This window comes from Cucumis melo, chromosome 1 (genome assembly GCF_025177605.1).
Source record: "Cucumis melo cultivar AY chromosome 1, USDA_Cmelo_AY_1.0, whole genome shotgun sequence".
In the NCBI taxonomy this organism is placed as follows: domain Eukaryota; kingdom Viridiplantae; phylum Streptophyta; class Magnoliopsida; order Cucurbitales; family Cucurbitaceae; genus Cucumis; species Cucumis melo.
In genome coordinates, this window is record NC_066857.1 from 32,255,812 (window position 1) to 32,279,147 (window position 23,336).

The 23,336-nt window shown below is 28.9% G+C and overlaps 4 protein-coding genes across 4 annotated transcripts; 1 reads left to right on the top strand and 3 right to left on the bottom strand.

Annotated features, from left to right (window-relative positions):
• Positions 1-1,182: 1,182 nt before the first annotated feature.
• Positions 1,183-1,611, bottom strand: LOC103492900 (uncharacterized). Its single transcript, XM_008453444.1, has one exon. The coding sequence runs from the start codon at positions 1,609-1,611 to the stop codon at positions 1,183-1,185; it is 429 nt and encodes a 142-aa protein (XP_008451666.1).
• A 3,744-nt stretch (positions 1,612-5,355) lies between these two features.
• On the top strand, positions 5,356-6,815 carry LOC103492864 (ervatamin-B-like). Its single transcript, XM_008453410.3, has 3 exons — positions 5,356-5,820; positions 5,913-6,145; positions 6,251-6,815. The coding sequence occupies exons 1-3, from the start codon at positions 5,370-5,372 to the stop codon at positions 6,608-6,610; spliced, it is 1,044 nt and encodes a 347-aa protein (XP_008451632.3). The 5' UTR covers positions 5,356-5,369; the 3' UTR covers positions 6,611-6,815.
• An 8,118-nt stretch (positions 6,816-14,933) lies between these two features.
• Positions 14,934-15,565, bottom strand: LOC103492862 (monothiol glutaredoxin-S11). The gene has a single exon (XM_008453409.3). It carries the CDS (start codon positions 15,424-15,426, stop codon positions 15,115-15,117), a length of 312 nt encoding a protein of 103 aa, XP_008451631.1. The 5' UTR covers positions 15,427-15,565; the 3' UTR covers positions 14,934-15,114.
• LOC103492861 (glutaredoxin-C11) lies at positions 14,934-18,058 on the bottom strand. The gene has a single exon (XM_051087033.1). It carries the CDS (start codon positions 17,913-17,915, stop codon positions 17,607-17,609), a length of 309 nt encoding a protein of 102 aa, XP_050942990.1. The 5' UTR covers positions 17,916-18,058; the 3' UTR covers positions 14,934-17,606.
• Between the last annotated feature and the right edge of the window lie 5,278 nt (positions 18,059-23,336).

The following is a 23,336-nucleotide window of genomic DNA, read 5'->3' on the forward strand; positions in this document are numbered from 1 at the left end:
GGATATGATTCAAAATTAAATTATGAGAGAATAAAATATTTGAATAAGTTCAAATATTAGTTTAATTTGAATTAGATTCATATTAAAACTATAAGTTAAAATTTAATGTGTATATGATACATATTAAAACTATAGGTTGTGAGAGAAATTTATATTTGAATATGATTCAAATTATGGATTAAATTAAATATAAGTTATTTAATTTAGAAATTAATTAATTGGAGAATTAATTAATAGTTTAGTTTAATTTGATTAAATTAAATTAAATTAATTAAATTAAAACTATAGGTTATGTGAGAGATATTCATTTAAATATGATTTAAATGAAAATATTAATTAAATATGATTTAATTAATTATTAAATTAATTAATTATTTAATTAAATTAATTAATTATTTAATTAAATTAATTAATTAATTTAATATATATATTAATTTAATAATAATTATTAAGTTAATAGGGAAGGTACCGGTATGGGTAAGTTTGGAGTCACTTATTTACTCTTGCTCACTGGATTAATTGAATAAACAACAACGGATTGTTGATTCTTCAAATGGATTAGATTGGTAAATTTCATAAGGTGGCATCAATTAAACATAGTAAAAATGCATAGAAGAACGCTAGTTGTCCTCACTTTTCTTTCGATTCTGATTAGGGCATTCACAATTAAAACGCTTGCTTGTTTCGGGTAATTGTTTCATTGGTCCTCTGTAGTTGTTGAATGATATACTTTTCAGGAATAGTGGTTGAGTTTTGTACTTTGGATTCTTTGCTCATTCACCTTTTGCTTTATTTGAAATCTTGTTGTGTCATTTACTCTCTCTCCTCCCATGTTTTAATTTCTTTTCATATATTACTAATTGGTTTTAGAGATTTGATTATGGAATTTGAGAGGTCCAAGTACTTCGAAAACATGGTTAGTATTGAGGATTTTATCGATAAACATGAAGATCGGTGGGTATACTAAAAAAATATTGAAATGTTGAAATAAAAAGCAAAAGTAAAAGCAAATCAATGTATATCAACATGAATTTGTAAATTAATACTTTAGAATCCAATGAAATAATTCTAAAAACTAAAATAGATGCATAAAGAAACTTATTACCACCTTTTCCATCATCAATAAATAAAAATAAAAATAAAAAAAAACCTAAACTTTACGTAAAACAAACCATTCAAATATCACATGAACAATCCCAAAATGAAGAGAAGAAATCCAACGCCAAAAGACGCGACCAGGCTCCGGTTCGCCGCCGATTTATGGTGGCCAGTTCCACCTCCTCCCAGGTTTGTCCGCTTCGACGATCTATCGCGGCCACCGCCACCACCGCGGCCACCGCGGCCACCACCACCACCACCACCGCGGCCACCGCCACCACCGCCGCTTGTACCTATTTTCATATGAACGTTATTCATCTTCCGTTCTGAAGAGGACTCGACATTGTCACCTGCAGTCTTATGAGCCGCCGTCTGAAGGATTTTCCGGTGCAGCACCCCGGTAACGGAATTGGAATGGGCGCCGCGAACCGGGGGAGGAAGTGGGTATAGATATTCGTAGAAGAAGAGTAGGGCGAGAAGAGATATGAAAATTGTGGTTTTGATGGCAGCCATTGTTTGAGATTTGATGTGGAATGTATAATTGATCGAAACTTTAGGTATAAATTGAGAAATATTTGAGATATTTTCAATTATAATAAAAAAAAAAACCACAAATTATTTACACAAATATTTGTGTAAACATTTTGCCAATTTTTCACAATTTTTCTACAAAAATTTGCATTATATTCGTCGAATACTATTTAAGGAAAATGCACAGGGTCAACCATTTTTTCATGTTTCTTTGCTTTTTAACTCGTTGGATTAATTCAAAATTTGTTATTGCCAAAAGAAAAAAAGAGGAAAAAGAATGGGAATCATCACCTCTTTCACTCATTCACTTTTCCACATATTATAAAAAAAAAAATTGTATGTATTCTACTTTCTTTCCTTCTTTCTTTTTAATCAAAATTTGGAGGGAGATTGAAAAGAGAAAGATGGGTTTAGGGTTTGAAACGACAATAACTCTTTAGACAAAATTTTCAAAAATTAAAGGTCAGATTGAAAATTTGGTAGTTCCCCAAGGCAAGGTTATATTTTCTATTGTGTTAAGAGGAAATCATTTCTTTTGAGTAGGATTACCTAGTGTTGTGTATTATTTAGGAAATGACAAGGATCTAGTCAGACCATCTCCTATGGTCTTGTGTGATTGCTAGATCAGTGTGGAGTAGCTTCTTCTAGGCATTTAACTTTGGCTTGGCACAAGGGGAATGAAGAAAACATTTATACTGTTTTGTGAGATTTTTAGGGTGAAAGAAACAATAGGATTTTTAGAGGGGTTGGAAGACCTTGGGTAGATATCACACTTCTTAACGGGAGGGTGTGTAGAGTTTTCTTATAATTACCTTTTAGGTCTTCTTGCTTTGTTTTATTGGAGATGGAGCCTGTGTCTTTAGGGGTGAACTCGACTTCTCTTAGGATATCTAATTCTGAAGTGAACTCAAACTCTTCTTAAGATACCTAATCTTTTTATTTGCGTTTGTCCTATGGATTCTTTCATCTGATTTTAATAAAATTTTGGTTTTTCGATTAAGGAAAAGAAATACTAACTATGTAAATAAAAAAGACATCATTTCAATTAAGAAATAGAAATCCCAACTTTCAAGTTGCATTCTTTATTATAATCAATTATTGTAAAATATTCGATTCCTCTCAAAACAAAGCATGATATCAGTAACATAAATATATATATATATATATATATATATATATATATATATATATATATATATATATATATATATATATATATAATCTAACCTTACCTTATTAAGACCACATGCAACCGAGTCGAAAATGTAATTTCAGTTAGCATTAGGCTGCACTTATGGTTATGGTGTGGTGGCTCATGACGTAATTTCACTTTTCTAAACACTGCATGTTCCTCTTTGGCTAACCAAATCTCTTTCTCCTACCTTTAAAGAAAACACAGAACAAAACGTAACGTAGACAAATGTAAGGTAGGTGGAAATACTAATTTTGAAAGACAACCAAATACTTGAAAATTATAAAATCTAGAAAATCGAAAGAACTTGTAATCAAATGAACTTGTAATCAAATGCTGATATAAACCCAAATACAAGAAACAGAGTTTAGATGCTAAAGCTACAATACAAGATTGTCTTAGTCTCCGATGCTAAGATCAACCATTTTTAATCAACCCTATGACTTCGCCCATCATCTTCTATCGTCCTCAATCTAAAAACCCTAAACCAACGTCCTAAACTATTTAAAGACATTTAAATTGTTTGTTAAAATGTATGAAAAACGCATCGGAAAGTTTGCGCATTTAAAGAGTTGAGCATGTAAAGGATAGGAAACAAGAGTACATAAATGAGTATATTTAACTGACATCGATTATGTTTTTCAAAAGCACTGGGGGGGTAAGAAAGTCAGAGAAAATCCCTTGAATTTCCCCCAGCAAGGATTCAGAATATCAACCAAACGTAAACTTTTTCAACCCTTAAATTCAGGTTTGAATTATAAATCTTAAAGCTTAATTAATTGAACTCATGACAGAGTTAGGGTTGAAATCATACCAGTTTTTGTAATCAAAAGCATGCAGTTGTTGTTCGTTATCAACCGCATAAGAGATCGTCTGTCCTCTTCTTCTCCGAAAACATAATATATTTGAATAATAGATTTAGGATACTTAGAGAGAAACCCTAAAGAACAAACGTTGATTAACATCTAAAGGAACAAAAAAGGGTCTAAATTGAGGAAACAGCGAGAGGGAAGAAGAGAATAATGGTCGGTGTTGATGGAGAGTGTGAGTGAGGAAGAGACAACCTCCCAATGAGAAATAGCCACAAACGACTATTTGAAGATCTTTGACTTTGACCCTCGATCAGCTATCAAATATTATAATGACGGCTACTTCGTTAACAATCAAATTCATTAAAAATAGTTTGTTTAATTAATTTCTAAAACCAATCAATTCGTCTACAAGAAAAATAAGATCCCAATCATACCATTTCTTTTTCCTATAAATATAAAAATAAGGGCCTTTTCTTCGAAAATATAGAAATTGTAGATCCAACACCTCTTAATTGCATATTGTTTTTTTACCATTATGATATATAGAATTAGTTATTTTTATCTTTTAAAAAATAATTATTTTTTGTTTATTAAAATAAAGTTGTACGAAAGATAAAATTGTTAAATTTAATATAAAGTAGGAAGTTAAATTGAAATGTTGAATTTTTTTTTAAATTATATTTTGAATGATTTGAATATAATATAGTCATGTACATGTGGGTTATTTTAAAGCAAATTTTAAAAGAATAAAAATGGGGTAAAACAAATATGGTGAAGATTATGGAATTTATTAACTTAGATGATCTCTAGTCTAGTTAAATTATTTGGCTAGTCTTCCAAAAATAATAAGCAAACTCTAACATTTTGTTAAAAGTCTAACAAATTAAATTTTAATAACATAAACTAAATTAAGCACGGTTTAAAAGTTCAGAGATTAAAATTGATATTTTTAAAAATATAAATATTAAAATAGAATAATATTTCATTTCTAAACATCAAAGATTTGAACTAAAAATTAACTATTATTATTGCTTATATATAATTTTTTAGAATTCAAATGCTAGAGAGTATTGGAAACAATCAAAACTATACAAAAATAAAATAGTTTAGTTTGACTCATTGATCTTTGTTATTGAGATTATACAAATGATAAAACTATACGCAAATTTGGAATTCACCTACTAAAATTTTCCTAAAATTACTTCACTCTCTACTTTTTGAGTGTTACCGTGGATAAATATTTGTGAGTTATTAACTAAATGAAATAAAAAAAAAACAAATAAATTACTTTTTTTTTTCACTTTGAACCGTTTTTATTTTTATTTTTCTTGTAGATCTAAAATTAATGTGGTTAAAGATTTAAATCACATTTAACGAAAATTTCAACGTAAAAGATATATTGATTTGGATAATTATTTTTAAAAATATATATAAGCAATCGTTTTTAAAAGTATATATAAGCAATTGTTTTTAAAAATATATTTTTATTAGGATAGTTGTTTGAAGAAAATCATATTAATTAATTTTAAATAAGCAGTAATAATGAGTAGATCTTAACTAAGTATCCTATAATCAAGAAAAAACTCTATCTTAACTAAATATCCAAAAAAAACTGAGTAAGCACACCCATTTTTATGGGGAAGAAGGTGAGTATTCTGTTGAGTAAATGCCTATATAAGTTGCTTAAACTTGCATAGGCAAAAATCAATTCATCCTATTATTCAAATCTTCCCACCATGGCTGTCATGAAATTTTTTATTGTTCCCCTTATTTTGATTGCTTTCATGTCTCATCTATGTGAGAGCTTTGAATTGGAAAGAAAGGATTTTGAATCTGAAAAAAGCCTAATGCAACTCTACAAGAGATGGAGTAGCCACCATAGAATCTCAAGGAATGCAAATGAGATGCACAAACGCTTCAAAGTGTTCAAAGATAATGCAAAACAAGTGTTCAAAAAGAACCAAATGGGAAAATCATTAAAATTGAAGCTTAACCAATTTGCTGATATGTCTGATGATGAGTTTCGTAGCATACATAGTTCCAATATTACTCACTACAAAAACTTACATGCCAAGACAATTGGTCGTGTCGGTGGATTTATGTATGAACATGCAAAAGAAATTCCATCTTCAATCGATTGGAGGAAAAAAGGAGCTGTGAATGCCATAAAAGATCAAGGCAGATGTGGTAATTAATTTAATTTAATTTGTAATTCTAATTCTTTCTAAAGTCTAAAGCCTTCTAGCTAATAATTAAGTTAATAATTTTGTGTTTTGCAGGAAGTTGTTGGGCGTTTGCAGCTGTGGCTGCCGTGGAATCTATTCACCAAATAAAAACAAATGAGTTAGTATCTTTGTCAGAGCAAGAGGTGGTGGATTGTGATTATAAAGACGGTGGTTGTCGTGGGGGACATTATAACTCTGCATTTGAGTTCATAATGGAAAACGATGGAGTCACAGCTGAGGATAACTATCCATATTTTGAAGGAGATGGATATTGTCGTAGACGAGGAGTGAGTTTAAACCAATATAATTCTAATTAAACTATCTAAATTTATTATATAATTGAATTATTCTTAATATAATTATGTGTATTGTGTTTGATATTTCATTAATAGGGTTATAAAGAGAGAGTGACAATAGATGGATACGAGAATGTACCTCGAAACAACGAGCATGCTTTGATGAAAGCAGTGGCACACCAACCAGTAGCAGTGGCTATAGCCTCAGGTGGATTTGATTTTAAATTTTACGGGCAGGGAATGTTTACCGAAGAAAACTTTTGTGGATATAATATTGACCACACAGTAGTGGTAGTTGGGTATGGAACCGATGAAGATGGAGATTATTGGATAATAAGGAACCAATATGGAACTCAATGGGGAATGAACGGTTATATGAAGATGCAGCGAGGAGCACGAAACCCACAAGGTGTATGTGGAATGGCAATGCAACCTGCCTATCCTGTTAAATACTAGATTTCCTCTTTTTAATTTAACCTCTTATTAGAATTGGGTGGCTAGCTAGGTTTTTATTCCTTTGCTATTTTTGAAAATAACGTAGCTAGCTAGGTCTTTATTTATTTGCAATTTTTGAAAATAATGCAGCTAGCTAGGTTTTTATTTGTAATTTGCTATTTTTAGCAATTCTTATATAAATAAATAAGACACTTTTTTTTATTCATTCGATTGTCTTATTTTATTCTTCCATTTTATTCACTCACACTAAACAAATAAAATCACAGCTAACAATTTAGCAGAATTTAATTTTAAAAATAAAATACTAGAAATATAGAAAAAGAAAATAGGCATACAAAGCAATAGAAATTATATAACCATCACATAACCCTAATATTAAAAAAAAAAAACAATCAAAATAGACATATATTTGTGTTATTAATTTTAAAAAAAATAAATTAATTCTTAAAATATGTGTGTGAGGTGAGTGATTTATGTTTCAATTAATCTAATTTTGGAAGAAAGGTTAGAATTAAATCTTAACAAATATCCTAGATATAACAATAATAGAGTCACAACATTTAATTTGGGAGATTTCATTTTTTTTACCACTCCACCTTCCAACGTATATTTTATAATACTGTTTTGTCACAAAACAAACAATTTTAATGGCAATGGTGGTGATATGAATATGTTGTTTGTGACTTTTTTTTTTTTTTTCCATTCATATAGAACCGGTCTTTAATGTGATGACTTATGTTTAGAATATAATCGTATGGGATATTTTCAAATTTAATATAATTAACTAAAATATTTTTATAAAATATAATAAAATTTTAGATTATATGATATCATTAGGTAATTTCTATAACACTTTTACTATTTATCATTATATATATAATAATTTACATCATAATAGACTAAGTTTCAAAAAGTAAAAGAAAAAGGAAATTTGACTTTAAGTATTCAAATGCTAAGATTGAGAGAGAAATTTAATAAACAAACACACAATTTTTCCTTTTTTTTTTTTTTTTTTTTTTTTTGTAATTATGTTTTGAGATATGGTTTTAGTTTGAAAAAAATCAAATCTAAACTGTTTTTTTTAGTTTAGATTTTGTATTTTCATTTTTTTTTTCTATATTTATGAAAATTAACCTATAAATAAAATATATATTTTAAAATTTTTAATTAATTCCTAGAATATGATTAGAAAAAAAATAAAGAACTCTATTAATCCCAACCCAAATAAATAAAAATTTTGTATGACTATGGGTTGTGTTTTTTATTTTAGAAAATTGGATGAATTGGGTTGTGTTTTTTATTTTAGAAAATTGTATGAATTATGTTATTTTATAGATTGTTGATTTTGGAACAATGATATTATAAATACCAAAGAGTAGTTATGAAGAAAAATATAAATTTATATTTGCAATATTATGTCAAAATTAGTGATACTTTTGTTAGATTACTTTTGTCAAATAAATAAAATCTCAACAATACCAATATATATATATATATATATATATATATATATATATATAATTAGAGAGGAAAGAAAAATGTTTTTAGAAAAAACAATAAATTAATAGTCTATACCACGATTTTGCAAAAATTTTGTTACAAATTTTTTATTTGAAGTATTTTAATTTCCAAGTAATTACAATCAATCACAATAATGAAACTAAAACAAATTTCAAGACTAAAGACAAAGTACATCCCAATTTTTTTCATTAAATAAACAAACAAATAAACCCATGCTCAAACTTCCCAGTAAAGTAATTAAATACCCCATCATTCACTTCCCATCAACAAGCCAAAAACAATACACAGACACAATAAAGATTTAATGTCAAACCACGTCATTCGGTTTCGATTTGCCATTGAAGGACTTGGACCTTCAGCTTTCTTAACGGATCGTCGAGCTCGCTTTTTGACAACCTTTTGTTCAAAAGAGTATTGATACCCATTCTCATTTTCTACAACTTGTTTATGTAATTCCATCATCTGAAACATCCCAATAGGAGAATTAGGAGCCATGTCGTGATCGACAGCAAGAGTGGATCGAGATCGAGAGAGCAAAAGAAGAGCCAGAAGAGCTATGGAAATTAAAGATTTGATAATGGGAGGCATTCTACTTGAATTGAGATGTTGTTAATTACAAGTGAAGGAATAATAATGAAGATAGAAGCATAATGTAAGACATTGTTATTTATATATAGTATAAGAATTAAGAATGTTAGGAAAGATTAATGAATTTCAATTGGGCCGCATTTGACCATAGACGACGGCCGCGGTGAGTAGGGTTTGAAATATTCTTATGTTATTAATAAAATATACCTAACTGTTAAACTATTTAGTGATGGCTTTATTTTATTATAAAAAATATTACAATTTTATTCGATCAAATATCAATTTATACTTTAAAAATTTAAATATCAATTTAAATTATAAACTAATAATTATATTAATTTAAATTATGGTTATTTAAATTTTGTTCGTAAAATTTATAATTTTTTTTTTTTTTTGTTAAAGATAGATATTTTTGAATATTGTTTTTAGCACATTGTTGATTAGAATAAATAATAGGACAATGTTTAAAGAAAAAATGTGGAGGAGTGAGAAATGATAGAATTAAATTAAGATAAAAGAGGGGAGGAAGGGGAGAGGAAAGAAATGAAATAATGAGAGGAAGAGAAGGGGAAAAGAGATTGTGAGTGGATGGAGTAAGTAGCAGATTTGTATCAACCCACTAAACATAAAAAATACTTAATTTAAACATTAAAAATAATATTTATTAAGGATTAGCTAACCTATAATTAAACTTTGGTTTCTATTTTTACTATGATATATAATTAATCTAACTTCTCATTTGAGAGGTTGGAGGTGTGATTAATTCTATTTTTAATATAATTGTACTAAATAAATTTCCTAGCTTTTAATTTGGTCTAAATATTACCTTTGAAAAATGACAATTAAGGTTGTGTGCAATCGTTTCTATTCCATTTTGTAGGATCAAAATTTTCACTTCAAAATCATTGAAATTACTAAATTGTGATGACAAATCTATATATTATTAAATGTTTTCTTTATATTATGCATATAATTTATGTTGAAGTTTTTAAATTATTTTTGGTTCGTTTTTAAAGTATATACAAAAATATATAATAATTAAGATTATGATCTATCTAGTTTTAAGTTTTTTTTTTAAAAAAATTAAGTTTATTTACCCTTCCTGTCTTATAATAGTTGAATTCTAAGTCAAATTTAAAAAACAAAGACAATCTTTTTCAGTTTTCAAATTTTGATTTGATTTCTAAATTATTGATAGGATTTATATGATAAAGGAAGAAAGCGAGAGGTAAAACTTAGTATCAACATACTTAATTTTAGAAAACAAAAGAGTTACAAAACGAGCTTTAAAATAGACAAAAATGTAAAATACATAGACGAAAATGAAGCAAATCCAAAAGTAGTATTTGAACCCTTTTAAGCCCTGGATTGGTATCGATTTGGTTTTTAATTTTTTTTATTTTTAAAATTAAGTCTAAAAACACTAATTCTAGCCTCTACAATTTTTTGGTTTGCATTAACAAATTTTTTACAAATATTTTTAAAACAACTAAGCCATATATTAAAAACTAAATAAAATAATTCTTAAAAACTTAATTTTTAAAATTTGACTAAATATTCAACTATTGTATTTAAAAAATAATGTAAACGTTAATTTTCAAATAATAATACCTAGACCACCGTTGAACTTCTACATTCCAATTCTGACCTCGATTCTTATTAATTATTATACACTTATTTAATAGAAAAATTGTTATGAATGAAAAAAAAAAACTATTTACAATAAATCAGATAGAGTTGGATGAATTTTATTAAATTTTATAAAAGGTTTCAACATTTTACTATTTTTTAAAATCTTCACATTTAACATTTATTAACTCCATGTTTATTTATTTATTTTTAATAAACCATTTATTTTTATTATTTTAATGGACAATTATCTTTGAGTTTTATATATTCGTAACAAAAAGTTGGGTGAATATTATTTAAACCATTTTTTTAGTATATTAGCCATGATTTGTGGGAGGGGAATAAAGGAATAATATTTTGTGTATATACATCTTATTGATTTATAAATGTAAAGATTAAATTAATTAAAATACTCTGGACTTCATCAATCTTTAGACTCTAAAAACTTTTCATTCAAGCTGTCCCAAAAAAGAAACTACAATTTTAGTGATGAAAACAAAACATTCTCTAATACTCTAATTTTGTCCCACAAACCCTTTAGAGACAAATATATATATATATATATATATATATATATGTTGTCTCTTAGACTGTTATAGTGAATTATAGTTAATTGGAGAAAACCTCTTTGACATATGCAAAGCGTTGCACTCTAAGTTAAATTACATTGGTCAAAAATTAAAGATGACGTCTTATGATTTGATTTTGTTGCGTGTTGTGAATTTACTTTTCAATAAATTTAGGTTGCAACAAAATTTAGAAAAAATCATGTTATCAGAAATAGTAAGTTTGCAACAATTTCTTGTTTCGATACATTGATTTTTGTCTTCGTTTCATTATTTTAATTTTTTTCTTAAAAAACTTTGGTTTGTTTGATTTTTTTTTTTATTGAGAAGTGTATTATAGACTATAACATATAGATTTATATATAATAAAAAATTGTGTGCACATACTAATATTGATATTTGTATTAAGCGAAAAATGAAAAAGTTGAAAGTTTACTTAAATACATTAATGTCGCCACCAACAAGAATTTATTTAGTACTACAAAATAAAAAGAAATACAATTGTTAAACTTAAAAAATTATTAGAACACAATAAACATTAATATCCTCTTTCAAAATCAAACCATAAATCACAAAATTACCACAAAACTCATACTTAACCATAGTTTCAAACTTACCCTCAAACCTATCATCACAAAAATTCATTAACAAAACAACGAGGACCATTCATTTTTAAGAAAGACAAATATTCATTAAGTACGTCAAATTAAAATATAAACTTAAACTTTTATTATTGTTTTTAAAATCAGATGATTAATTCTCTCGTCACATATATATTAGAAAAAAAGGTTACTTCCCTTCCTAACCTCAATATGTTTGATGATATTTCCTAAATTTTTTCTCTCTCTCTCTTTTTCACATTTCTTATAACTAAAATGTGCTAAAAATGTTGCATTCAAAATTTGAATGAAAAAGCATATTTATTTTTCCAGTTTTACAAAATAGAAATAAAGTGTTATACTTTTTTTCCTTTTCAAGGTTAATTTATTCACGTTTCACTTAGTTTGAGGCACATAATGTAAATCACAACCTCTAGAATATTCATTTCTGGATATGGTTGACCATAGAAAAAAAAAAGATAAATAAAAAAAAAAGAGAAAACACCCCTAAATAGATCTTGATGGCTATCCCTTCTATATGTCAATTGAATTATGCTTTTTTAATTAATTTGTCAATTGAATTATGCTTTTTTAATTAATTAAAAATAGTATAGTACAAGTACTTTTCTATTACTCTAAATTTTTTCTTTTTCTGGAATAGTGAGGTATAATAGCAACATATATAAGAATACATGTTAATAAACACGAAATTTATAGTATAAATCCGATTATTATTCTCTAAAGTACTTTAGACGACAAATGGAATTGGAAGAGATTGAGGGGTAAACATTTAAGGTTCTTATGCCCATTGGAAATTCAACTGTTATTTAAAAAACATGTGATCTTCAAAGAAAAGAAAAACTTTTATACGTAAAAGGAAATAAACCATCCAATCTAGAATATTTAATTGAGCCGATATTACAATTATTATTATTATTATTATTATATATTAAATTAGTTTAATTTAAATTTAGTATCTTTAATTTGAAAAGTTTCACTTTAATCCTACAGTTATATAATAATTATGAAAGTGTCAATTTGATTGTATTGATTTAGCTATGTCTTGTTTCTAAACTTCATTTACTTGGTTATGAATTTAATATCAACACAATCATAGAATTGAAAATAATTAGCACATTCATATCTAAATTAAAATTAGAAACTAAATCTAAAAAACTGAAACAATTAAGTTAATTACGAGTGTGCTATAAGATCCATCATTTGAATCCTTACATATATAATAGATATATTAAAATCATAAAAATCAATTTGATTTTATCTCCAAGACCGATAACTAATTTGAAAATTGGACCAAATTTATCTTCTAACCCAAACAAAAGATCAAGAATAAAAGTTAATTTTTCTCATAAACTTGCATAGTGAATCGAATTTTTACGCAACTTTCAATTTGAACATTAAAAACTAGACAAACATTACAATCTTTTATATATCTTAAACTTGAAAAATTGCAAACTTCTACCTCTTAATAGGTTTTTGTTTGAAGAACAAAACTAAGTCAAATTTTGTGATTATTGATCAAGCTATTCATGTATTACTTGATTTTTGTGTAATGTTCTTAAAAATCTAAGTTGCTATTTATCAAAATATTGTGAGAATTAGTAAGAAAAAAATTGACATATAGTCTAACGTTCAATCAAAAATTATGAGCAAAAATATACCTAAGCAAGATAAAGATGGATCCACTCCCCATTTATAAAGATATTTATACTCACATATAACTAAGGAAGAATGTATACTTTCTCAAATTAGTTATTAAATTATGTTTTGGACTAAATTATTCTGCTTTATCTTGAAGGAAGCATTTGGGTCACCAACTCGAGGTTGGTGGTACTCTCGGTAGTTTATTTCATGTTTGAAGCTCTAATTATAAAAATCGATGTTTCTAACCACTAATATAACTTACGATAATTATTTGTAGTATTACTATTTCAAATCTCTTTCTTACCGTGTTTACTATTTATTACAATGTTTACTAAACTATTATAACCCAAATGTCTCCAAACGATTATATTTATGCTAAAAAGAGTACAACTCAATTAACATTAAGTATGTATTATCGATCTTGAGGTTAGAAGTTCGATTCCCTATCCCACAAATTGTCTATAAAATATTAGCACTGATGCGTTAACCAAAAGATACATGGTTTAAATCTACTCGTTCCTATGGTACTAAAAATGATAGGAGATTTGTTTGACCTATTTCTTCCTCTAATACATTTCATTGGACCAATTAATGATTTAATTGTCTACAATTTCACTGCATACTTTCAGGTTCGATTTTGTCCAAAATTACGTTCTAACAGTACCATTTTGGTTAATTTTTCCTTGTCTAAAATCAGCCAAGCATTCCTCTACTAACTCATTGAACAAATATTTCTATTCTCAGGAAAACTAATGCAAACTATCAACAACCTTTTCAACAACATTCTGTAGTGCTTAATCCTCAGAGATAGTAAGTAGTAAAGAAAAGAAAAAACACAACAGCACTAGATCCGTCATGATCAATAAACCCACATTTTACTACTAAAAAAACTTTGAACAACTGATTTGAGCAATATTCTTTATGATTTAAAAAGAGAAATACCTGTATTATAAGGGTGTCGTGGAGATGCTCAATCGATCATCACGAACTATTTACAGTATTAGCATCAAAATGCTGAAGCCTTCCTTTAGCTGAGTGAGCCTGCACAAAATCTATGCTAATGATACCGACTGCTGAAAGGAGGACTATCACAGACATAAGAAGGGAAATCAAAAAGGAATAAATATCATGGAATTTGATGCCTATCTTCATATGAAAAAAGTGGAAGAATCTGCAGCCCCACATGCCGGAAAAGTTGAGCATTTTTTTCCTTCAACTTTTGAAATAGCATGGGGAGTATTGCTATGGAGAATGACATTTTCTTTGATGTGAAAGTTGGATTTACTGATCATTATGTCTCACATTAATCTGTTCTTAATCAATATTCTCTAGAATAAAAATACCAAGGCCGCCCAACAAGTAGACCAACTGGCTCTTTGACCAAGAATATTGTATCTAATTAATGGAGCATACTAATTTAACGAATACGATAAATACATGTAGAGTTGTTAGGCTCTCACTTGGACACTTAGACTGAGTCAAAAATATCTTAAAGTATTGAAAGTATAGTCATGAGTATGCCGTACCTGGGGTCGATTATGTTCGATACTTGTAGACAGACTTTCCAGCTACTTTAGTTCTCAAAGAGTCTGATAAGGATTAGCCACAAAAAAACAAGAGGCTATCCCTTGGCATATATAACAAATTTAGAAACAAAAGTTTAAGTTTAGTTTTGGTTTTTCTTATTAAGGATCGAAGGAAAGACAAAGAGATTGAGTGCAACTTTGTCGAATGCTCAGAGACCAATTGAGAAAAATATAAACACAATAAAATAGGAGCTGACTTCATTATCAATAACAAACGTATTACATACTACACAGCTAAACAATTGCTACATAATTCTTGAGACATAAGACATAACATAACTATTCATTATAAACTTGAGCCAACTTATTATTGTTTTCCTTCTCCAACAGAATAGTGAATAATTTGATTAGATTTAGTATTTATTCAAAGCATGGCTTTGCACCAGCATTTTGGTCAGATCACCGCTTAAGTGGTGTGACATGATTTCATTCGTGGATCCGACCAGCTTTCCGCCGATGAAAACGGCCGGTACTGGTGCATTGCATCCTAGCCTCATGAGAGCTTTCTCTATTTCCCTGTAATCAGGGTCTTGGTCAATCTCATACACGAGAGGATTGACTCCAAGTTCCCCAAATAGAATGTTAACTGCATATGATAGGCAGCATGAGCTCTTGCTGAAGATGACCACACTCCTCTCTGCAACCAACCTTTTAACCTTATCCATGCCTTCCTAATATGATAGAGTTTTCCTTACAGATGAAATGAAGCCAAGCTACAAAAGTGCACTTGATATCTAAGGTTTCTTTCAAGTTTGTTTAAAACCTTATAACCTCTTTGGACCAAATTTGGTCAAATTTGGTCCAAATACGGTTATATAGGTTTTAAATATTAAGAAGAAAAAGTGTGCAAGAGAAAACTAATATCGAAGCTTGTTGTATTATGAATTTGAGTTTGCATGCAAGACTATTTATAGAGACAACATAAGGAAGATTGCTTTCTTTATATAAAAAAAAAAAAGAACGTTCAAAAGAGTTTGTGCTTTCCCTAGATGCCCAAACTAATAAAAGCAACTTTTTAATATTACTGTTTCTAACAGGCTGGACAAGTTGAAAGGTCTTTTAATTCAGTGCGCACGACTATTTTATGATGCTGATATACGAATAATTAACCATTTGATAAATGTAAATTATAATTTAATCTCACTTATATTAGTAATGTAATCAAGTGGTGATATTGATCATACCAAGCTTTATCTGACGTGTAAAACCAATGACCGTGTCTTCTACTTTGCAAAGTTTGTGGAAATGAGAATATGGTTATCAAAAAACAATATAATAAAAGCAAAAAAATTATGCAATATCGGTCAATAAATACCAGATTCTTCCAATCACCTTCTTTGAATCCTTATGCAGAAAGGCTCCAGTGGCGGTAGTTCTCCGTATTCTGTCCACCAAGTTGTACGATTCCTTCTTGCATGTGGAGCTTGCTGAGCTTCACCAATCTAACAGAGTTATGTTCCACAGCCTGGTGAGCACACAAATATATATAAATTGAAATGGTCGAACTATCCCCTTGAAAAGTTATAGCTTCATAATGCCTTCTCCAATGTAATATCTAGTTTATATGGCAAATCCATGACTGTCAAATGGGTATCCTGTCCCTGGGTGCATGTATAAACACGCTCTATTGATACTCCAGATGGGTTTGTGTGTATGTGTGTAACATTGAGCAATAGATGAAGTATAATAACTTCTTTATCTGAGTTGAACAAGGGGAGGCAGGGAGTCGATCCTCTAACCTTTTGGTCAAAAAACATGTCTTAATCAATTGAGCTATGATCAAATCAATACTTCAATACATTTATATTGAATTTGTGACTCCAAAATTGATTTTGGCTCAAAATATATAGAAGGTTCATGGCAGGCATAAAAGTTAAACGTCACCAGGTTATCCTTGAACTAGTAAAGGACCTAAGTAATTGCATCCAAAATGTTATGTAGTGATGGGAGAAATTAACCCCTGCCATATTTTAACCTGCAAAAGATGCTTAAACTAGATGATAAGGTGGCTCACTTGGTATAAACTAGGGGTGTTTGGCCCACCGATGTCATAAGTTGGTATTATTAACTCGCTATTGAAATTTGTACATTTATTAAAAAACATTATCTTTCCCTCTCTCTATTTTGCATATTCATCGAGAAACTCCATCTTCACAACTCAACAACACCACCTCCCCAATAAAAAAAGGTTATGTGCATGTCTTTATCAACATGCCTTGCCTTGAAGTTAAGTAACATGATGTGTACAAGCAGATTATCAGTCTGGCAGCAGATGAAGATCTAATGAAAAGCACAACAGTAAACAAGTACATATTTTTGCCAATGACAACTCCAAACAAAAGAAAATTTAGTTTGCAAGAAGAAATTTAGTGCATCATTCCTCAGTGGTGCATCTTCCTATTTTAATCAATGGTAGACTTGCAAAAAAGACTTACCAGTTATGTGCACAAAAACCTTTAATCATGCTGCTCACCTATCTTATTATTCACTTTTTAGAACAAAATTAGTCAATGTTTTATTCTACTTCAGTCGACAGACAAATCCTATGCAGACAGTATAGTAGGCATGTTGGAGTCCACATTTAATCTTTTTTGTTTTTATTTTTAAATCTTTCCCTTCGTATAGCAAGATGGAAGTAATACTAAACTCTAGGAAAAGTTATCCTAGCATTTAGATATCTCAAGGTAAGTATGGCTTCATTTTATACAGTTCAGTTGTAAACTCGAGAACTATCAGAGCCTTCTTACAACATTTTGAGCCTTTTCGACATAATAAAGGCAGGTGGGTTAAAAAAAAAGACAAAACGAAAAAAAGAAAAAACCATGCAGTTTTGCTTTTTGTAGCATTACAACCAGATGGCCTTCGCATCTATCAGCATTTGTTTGAGATCCCCATTAACATGGAGAGAAATAACATCTTTTGCTGAGCCTATAAACTTTCCTCCTATGAACACAGCTGGAACTGAGGGGTTGCACCCTAGACCTCTAAGAGCCCAATCGATTTCTCGCCCATTTGCATCATGGTCAAGCTCGTGAACTGCAGGGCTTGCACCAAGCTCATAAAAGAGTGTCTGGATGCTATGGCATATATAGCATGAGCTCTTGGAAAAAATCACTACTGCTTTCTGAGATGCCAAATTTCTCAATCTATCCATTATAATCCAATCTTCTTACTTCCTTCCAAAAGATTTTTATGACCAAATATCCAAAGATATGTGAAATGGCTGTACTTATACTAACAAAAGCTGGAGGAAAAGAAAAAAAACCAAAGGCTTGTAGAGGAGCAAAGAACAAGAAGTTGAAAGAATGGGAGTAAGGTCGTATGTTTGCTTAGGCTTTGACATGAAGACTTTGCATAAACGAATGTATTTATAAAGGCAAGTGAAGGGGTGGTGGGTTGAATTGTTTAATCTAAACAATTTGGAAGACATAAATAAATGGATAGAAAAGTGCAAGTTCCTTCAGATAGTTGTTTGGATAAGGGAAATGGCCCTTATCGATGATTTGCTTGATAGTGACCCACTTTCTCACAAAGTAAGTTGCATAGGGCATCACTTAATGTGCAATGGTTAGTCTAAAGACGTGTCCTTCAATCTATGAAAAACCACATTATAGTTGGAATAAATAAAATACATCACACAATTAGAAACATAACCAGAAAGCACTTTTATTTGGCCAACTGGGGTGATACCGTCAGCCATCAAGAATATCAATAATTTCATAACTAGCAGTAATGAAATCTTGAGCACAAGTTATGGAAATAGAATACCATTTATTATAAGCTAGGTGAAAAAATCAATAAATTTTTTAAATAATCATCATTGATGGAAAGTCTCACACTTGGAAAAAGGGTTAGATTTTGGTCTCTTAATTTCAGAACAATGTCAACCCCAATTCAATTGATACTTGAAATTTTTAGGAAAGGAATAAATATACAATGACGTGGCATTAATTGACATTGAGACATGGCTGCAACTTGAACAATACAGCAAATTCTACGTCTGCAGCTGATGTGGAAATTAACAAGAGTTTAGCTACTTCATCTCCATCAGTGTTCATTGGTTCAATAAACATGTGGACCAGAACACCTTAGTAGGACATCAACTATCTCCACCCCTTCCAGGACGGAAAGGAAAATGTAAAAAAAAGTTAAAACGGAAATGAAGAAACTCGGACAGATTCTTACATATCTCCATCAAACTAACTTTAGAGGCATTAAGATGTTTATTTCTAGTAAAATATGAAGATAAAATGCACGATGCTCACTGGTATATTAAAAGCAAGAGACCATTTCCATTGATTCTCCCTCATTAAGATTCTGCTGCAACCTTTTTCTTGTCATGAGTTGAGGATAAGGCCAGAAATTCAATTAACCCCTACACCCACCTCTTAGACCCTCTTGATTTCACCTACAGAATCTTAGATATCAATGCAACTTCATCTTTGTTCTACATGATCTGAAATGCATGAAAATTCCAAGATGAGAATATTCTACATGTTTGCTGCGATCATTTTTAAAGTAGGGAATTCATAGATGTCACTGTGCTCAAAGCTCATAAGGTAAGTATTAAACAAGATGATCTCCAGACCTCTTACTTAGTGGACTCAATTTTTACAGTTAGCATTCAAACAAATCTCCATCATATATTCTAAATAAGTATAACATGTTTCCAAATAATAATAATACCAAAAAAAGATTAAGTATCTCTACATAAAGGATGGACTTTCAATTTTACAAACATCAATTCAGAGTGAAAGGCTCGCCATCAGAATAGAATAGTCTTCTCAGTGAAAGGATGTCCAAATTTTAGAGAAAGACCTTGAAAGCATAGTTCTACTAATTAAGTGTTTTGGTCTTCATCACTAAACCATCGGTATATCCAAAAAATTAAGCAAATATAATCATTTATACATTCTCAAGCACTCCTAACTTCCAATGTTTATTTAGTTTACTACATTTTCAACACTACACAACTCCTCTAATATGAATATGATCTTAGCTTGATTCACGAGACAGTCAATTAAAAAATCTGTAACAGGGAGTAAAAGACATCCTATAAATTTGAGCAAAAGCTTAATTGTCAACTCCGAACCTGAATTTTCAATTTTATTATAAATTTGATGATTTCATATATTCTCAACTCAGCAATCTTCTAAGTCAGTGAACAACATAAAATGCTAGCAGTTGATTGTGTTGAATCCAATCACCACGATACAACAAAGCCTATCTCACACAAAAATCTGGATGCATCGCGCACAGGTTGCGCATATCCTCATCCTGATACAAGGAATAATATAAAGATAGATAAGTCAGCTTCCAACTGTTACAAGAATGGTGGGGGAGGGAATGTCAACGAATGAAGGAGATGGATAGAGATGGAAAACGTGAATCCGAAGATTAAAGAAAGAGCAGTGTCTAAGAAGTCAGTGGTAAAAATCAACAAATGAATTGAAAACTTCAGCACTTGAGTTTATTGAATCCGTCAAGAAAACTGGAGAAAGTTCTTGAAAACAGATCAAAATTCAAGGGCAAATCGGTTAAGGAGATTTCAGTGAGGGATTGATATGAAGAGGAACATTCGATCATACTGAATCATGATATCACTGGTGGTGTAGAGAGATTCCAGTTGAATTATTGTAAATGTATAATTGAGTGATTGAGATTCGAGAGAGGGAATGAAACGAATAATTTCCATTAACAAAGATGCGGGCGGTGTCTTTTCATGCACCAAAATTTCCAATCTCTTTCACCACCTAAATCTTTTGAGTTTGATGATAAAAAGACGGGAGAAACTTCGAATTATGATGCAAGCGGGAAAAGAAAAGAAACAAAAAAAAAGTAAAAGTAGAAATGAAAAATGATCAACGTCAACTTCATTTTTTCAAGAAATTATGATAATTTTTAAATATAATAAAATAGATTAAAATATAAAATTTTAGATTTTATCGATAAACTTCTATTTATATCGATATCTATCCATCTATAAAATATGAAATTTTATTATATTTTGTAAATATTTTTTCAAATTTGTCGTTTTTCACAATTCTCCATATTAAATATCTGTATCAGAGCATGACACAAATAAATACATACAATGATATTTTTCCACATCTTCTATATTTAAAAATAGTCCATTTAGACATTAGTTTTCATCAAATTTGTCGGTTTGATTACATAATAAAGATATTTTTAAACAATAACTTTGATCTTAGCCTAATTTCGTTAAATAAAGTACTAATTATCTACGATAGATTTATATCATATCTAGAAAGATACATATAGATTTATCTAATTATGATATTTTGTTGTATTTCTAAATATTTTTAAAAGTATTTAAAATAATTTATCTAAAATAATTATTTGTAATTTATTAGAAAAGCATGTGTTAAATAAAAAAATTTATAAAAATATTTTAAATATAACTAAATGAGGAAGTATAAATTTTTTATCCTTTTGTTATTATTTTTTTGTAAATAGGTTAGGTATCTTGTTATATGTGAAGAGAGCTAAAATGTTAACTATAGAGTGGAATAATTCAATAATTATAGAGTGAATGAAACTTTGCTATTTTACTAATTTATAAATTACATGGGTCGTTTTGCTACGTATAAAAAAAGCATAAATTATTAACTATATTGTGTACATAATTGAAAAATTATTATAGGGTGAATTACTCGACTAAATAATACGTGGGTCATCAATTAGGAGTTCAATTTCTCACCTATACATGTTGAAATAGAACTATATAATTCAAAGAGAATGAGTAAGTTATTTTTATTTATGCCTTGGTTGGCTTGTAGATATTGTGACATGAATGGCTTGTAGATATTGTGACATGAATCAACCGAGCACCAAATTACTAATTAGATTTTATCTAATAATTGTGAGGTAATTTTAGTATTTTTCAGTTTTATACTTTTTAATGACATCTAAGTAAGAAAAGTTTAGTTTTTTGTAATGAATTAGAGTTTTATTGGGAGACTATTTAAATCTCGCTATTAGACTTTTTTTTTATAATTTAAATTATGGTGAATCAAATATAATTTTTGCTTCTTCAAGTTTAGCTAAGAAAGCTCTTTGAATTTTGCAATTTATGTGTTGAATTGCATGCTAATAACATTCAAGTGGGATTGATCTTCCTTTATTGTGGAGTGTTCGAATCTTGGATGAGTAATTTGTTATTGTCTAAGATATTTGATCTTAAACACAATCTATGTCTAATCCAATCCTTAGAGTTTGGAGTTTTAGTAATTGAGAATTAGAAGTTGACATGTTCACATAGTTCTTAATTTAAAATTCGATAGAGAATTCATATCATATCAACTAGAAGTATGATTATCCGTTTACACCACTTTGTATACAATTCGGTTTGATCCAATTCAATTTTTTATATTAATTTTAACAACCAACCGCCTTGTGGTATGTTTTACTAATTGTCTAACTTTAAATTTTAAGTTACTTAAATTGGTTTAAATTTACTAAATTTGATTATAGATTTTAGTAACAAGTTTGGACCATGTTGTATAAGTATTTGATCAAACGTGCTTACAATACTACTCTTTAAATCTTAATTGGGACTAGTGATGTGTTTTTTACATTAAAAGGTGTATGTATTTGACAAATAGGACAACAATCAAGTAATAAAATATAAGAAAAACTATCTTTTTAGTTCCCAAGTTTGGATGAATATGTGTTTTTTAGTCTCGAGTTTTAAAAGTTGATCTTTTTAGTTCAACATATTTATAATAATAGACCCGTTTGGTTCTCGAGTTTTTAAGATGTACTCTTTTAGTTTCTAAGTTTTTAAAAAATATGTTTATAAGATCCTAAAAATATTTTATGTTTTATTTTTTAAAAATAGTTATATGATATTTAAAGTTTTAAAAATAGTTGTAGAGGAATATGATTTTTAGAAGTCATTCTTCTAATTTAAAATGTCATATAATTATTTAAAATAAAAATATAAGTTATTTATGGGGCCTTCTAAACCTATTTTTAAAAATTTAGAAACTAAAAAGGTACATTTTGAAAACTCGTGAACCAAATGAATTTACTTTTATAAATCTGAAGACTAAAAATATTTATTTTTAAAATTCATAAATCAAACGTACATATTCGTCAAAATAAAAGGATTTAAAAGATGATTTTTTTTCTAAAATATACAGAAGTGATATACAAATAAAGGTAATACGATTTTAAAAGATATATCCCCTTTTCTACAAGACTATCCCAACCAAACGTATTTAACCTTCGATGTATGGAGGTGAAATTTTATAGGACATAGAGCTATGAATTGAGGGAGAAGAAGATAGTACGAGGGTAGTGGAACTAACATTGATATTGATTTTAATTAGTGGATGTCAGGGGAGATCCGTTTCAACCTCCGACGAACTATATTAAGCAAGTACTTTAACAACGAAAAACAACATAACATACAAAAGGTTTAGAGTTCTCTTATAGACTGGTGCAAATGTTATCTTACTTATTTTACCAACTTAAATGACTCGATCTCATAATCATTTATATTTGTACCACGAGAGAACAAGAATATACTTTCTCAATAGTAGTTACAAAT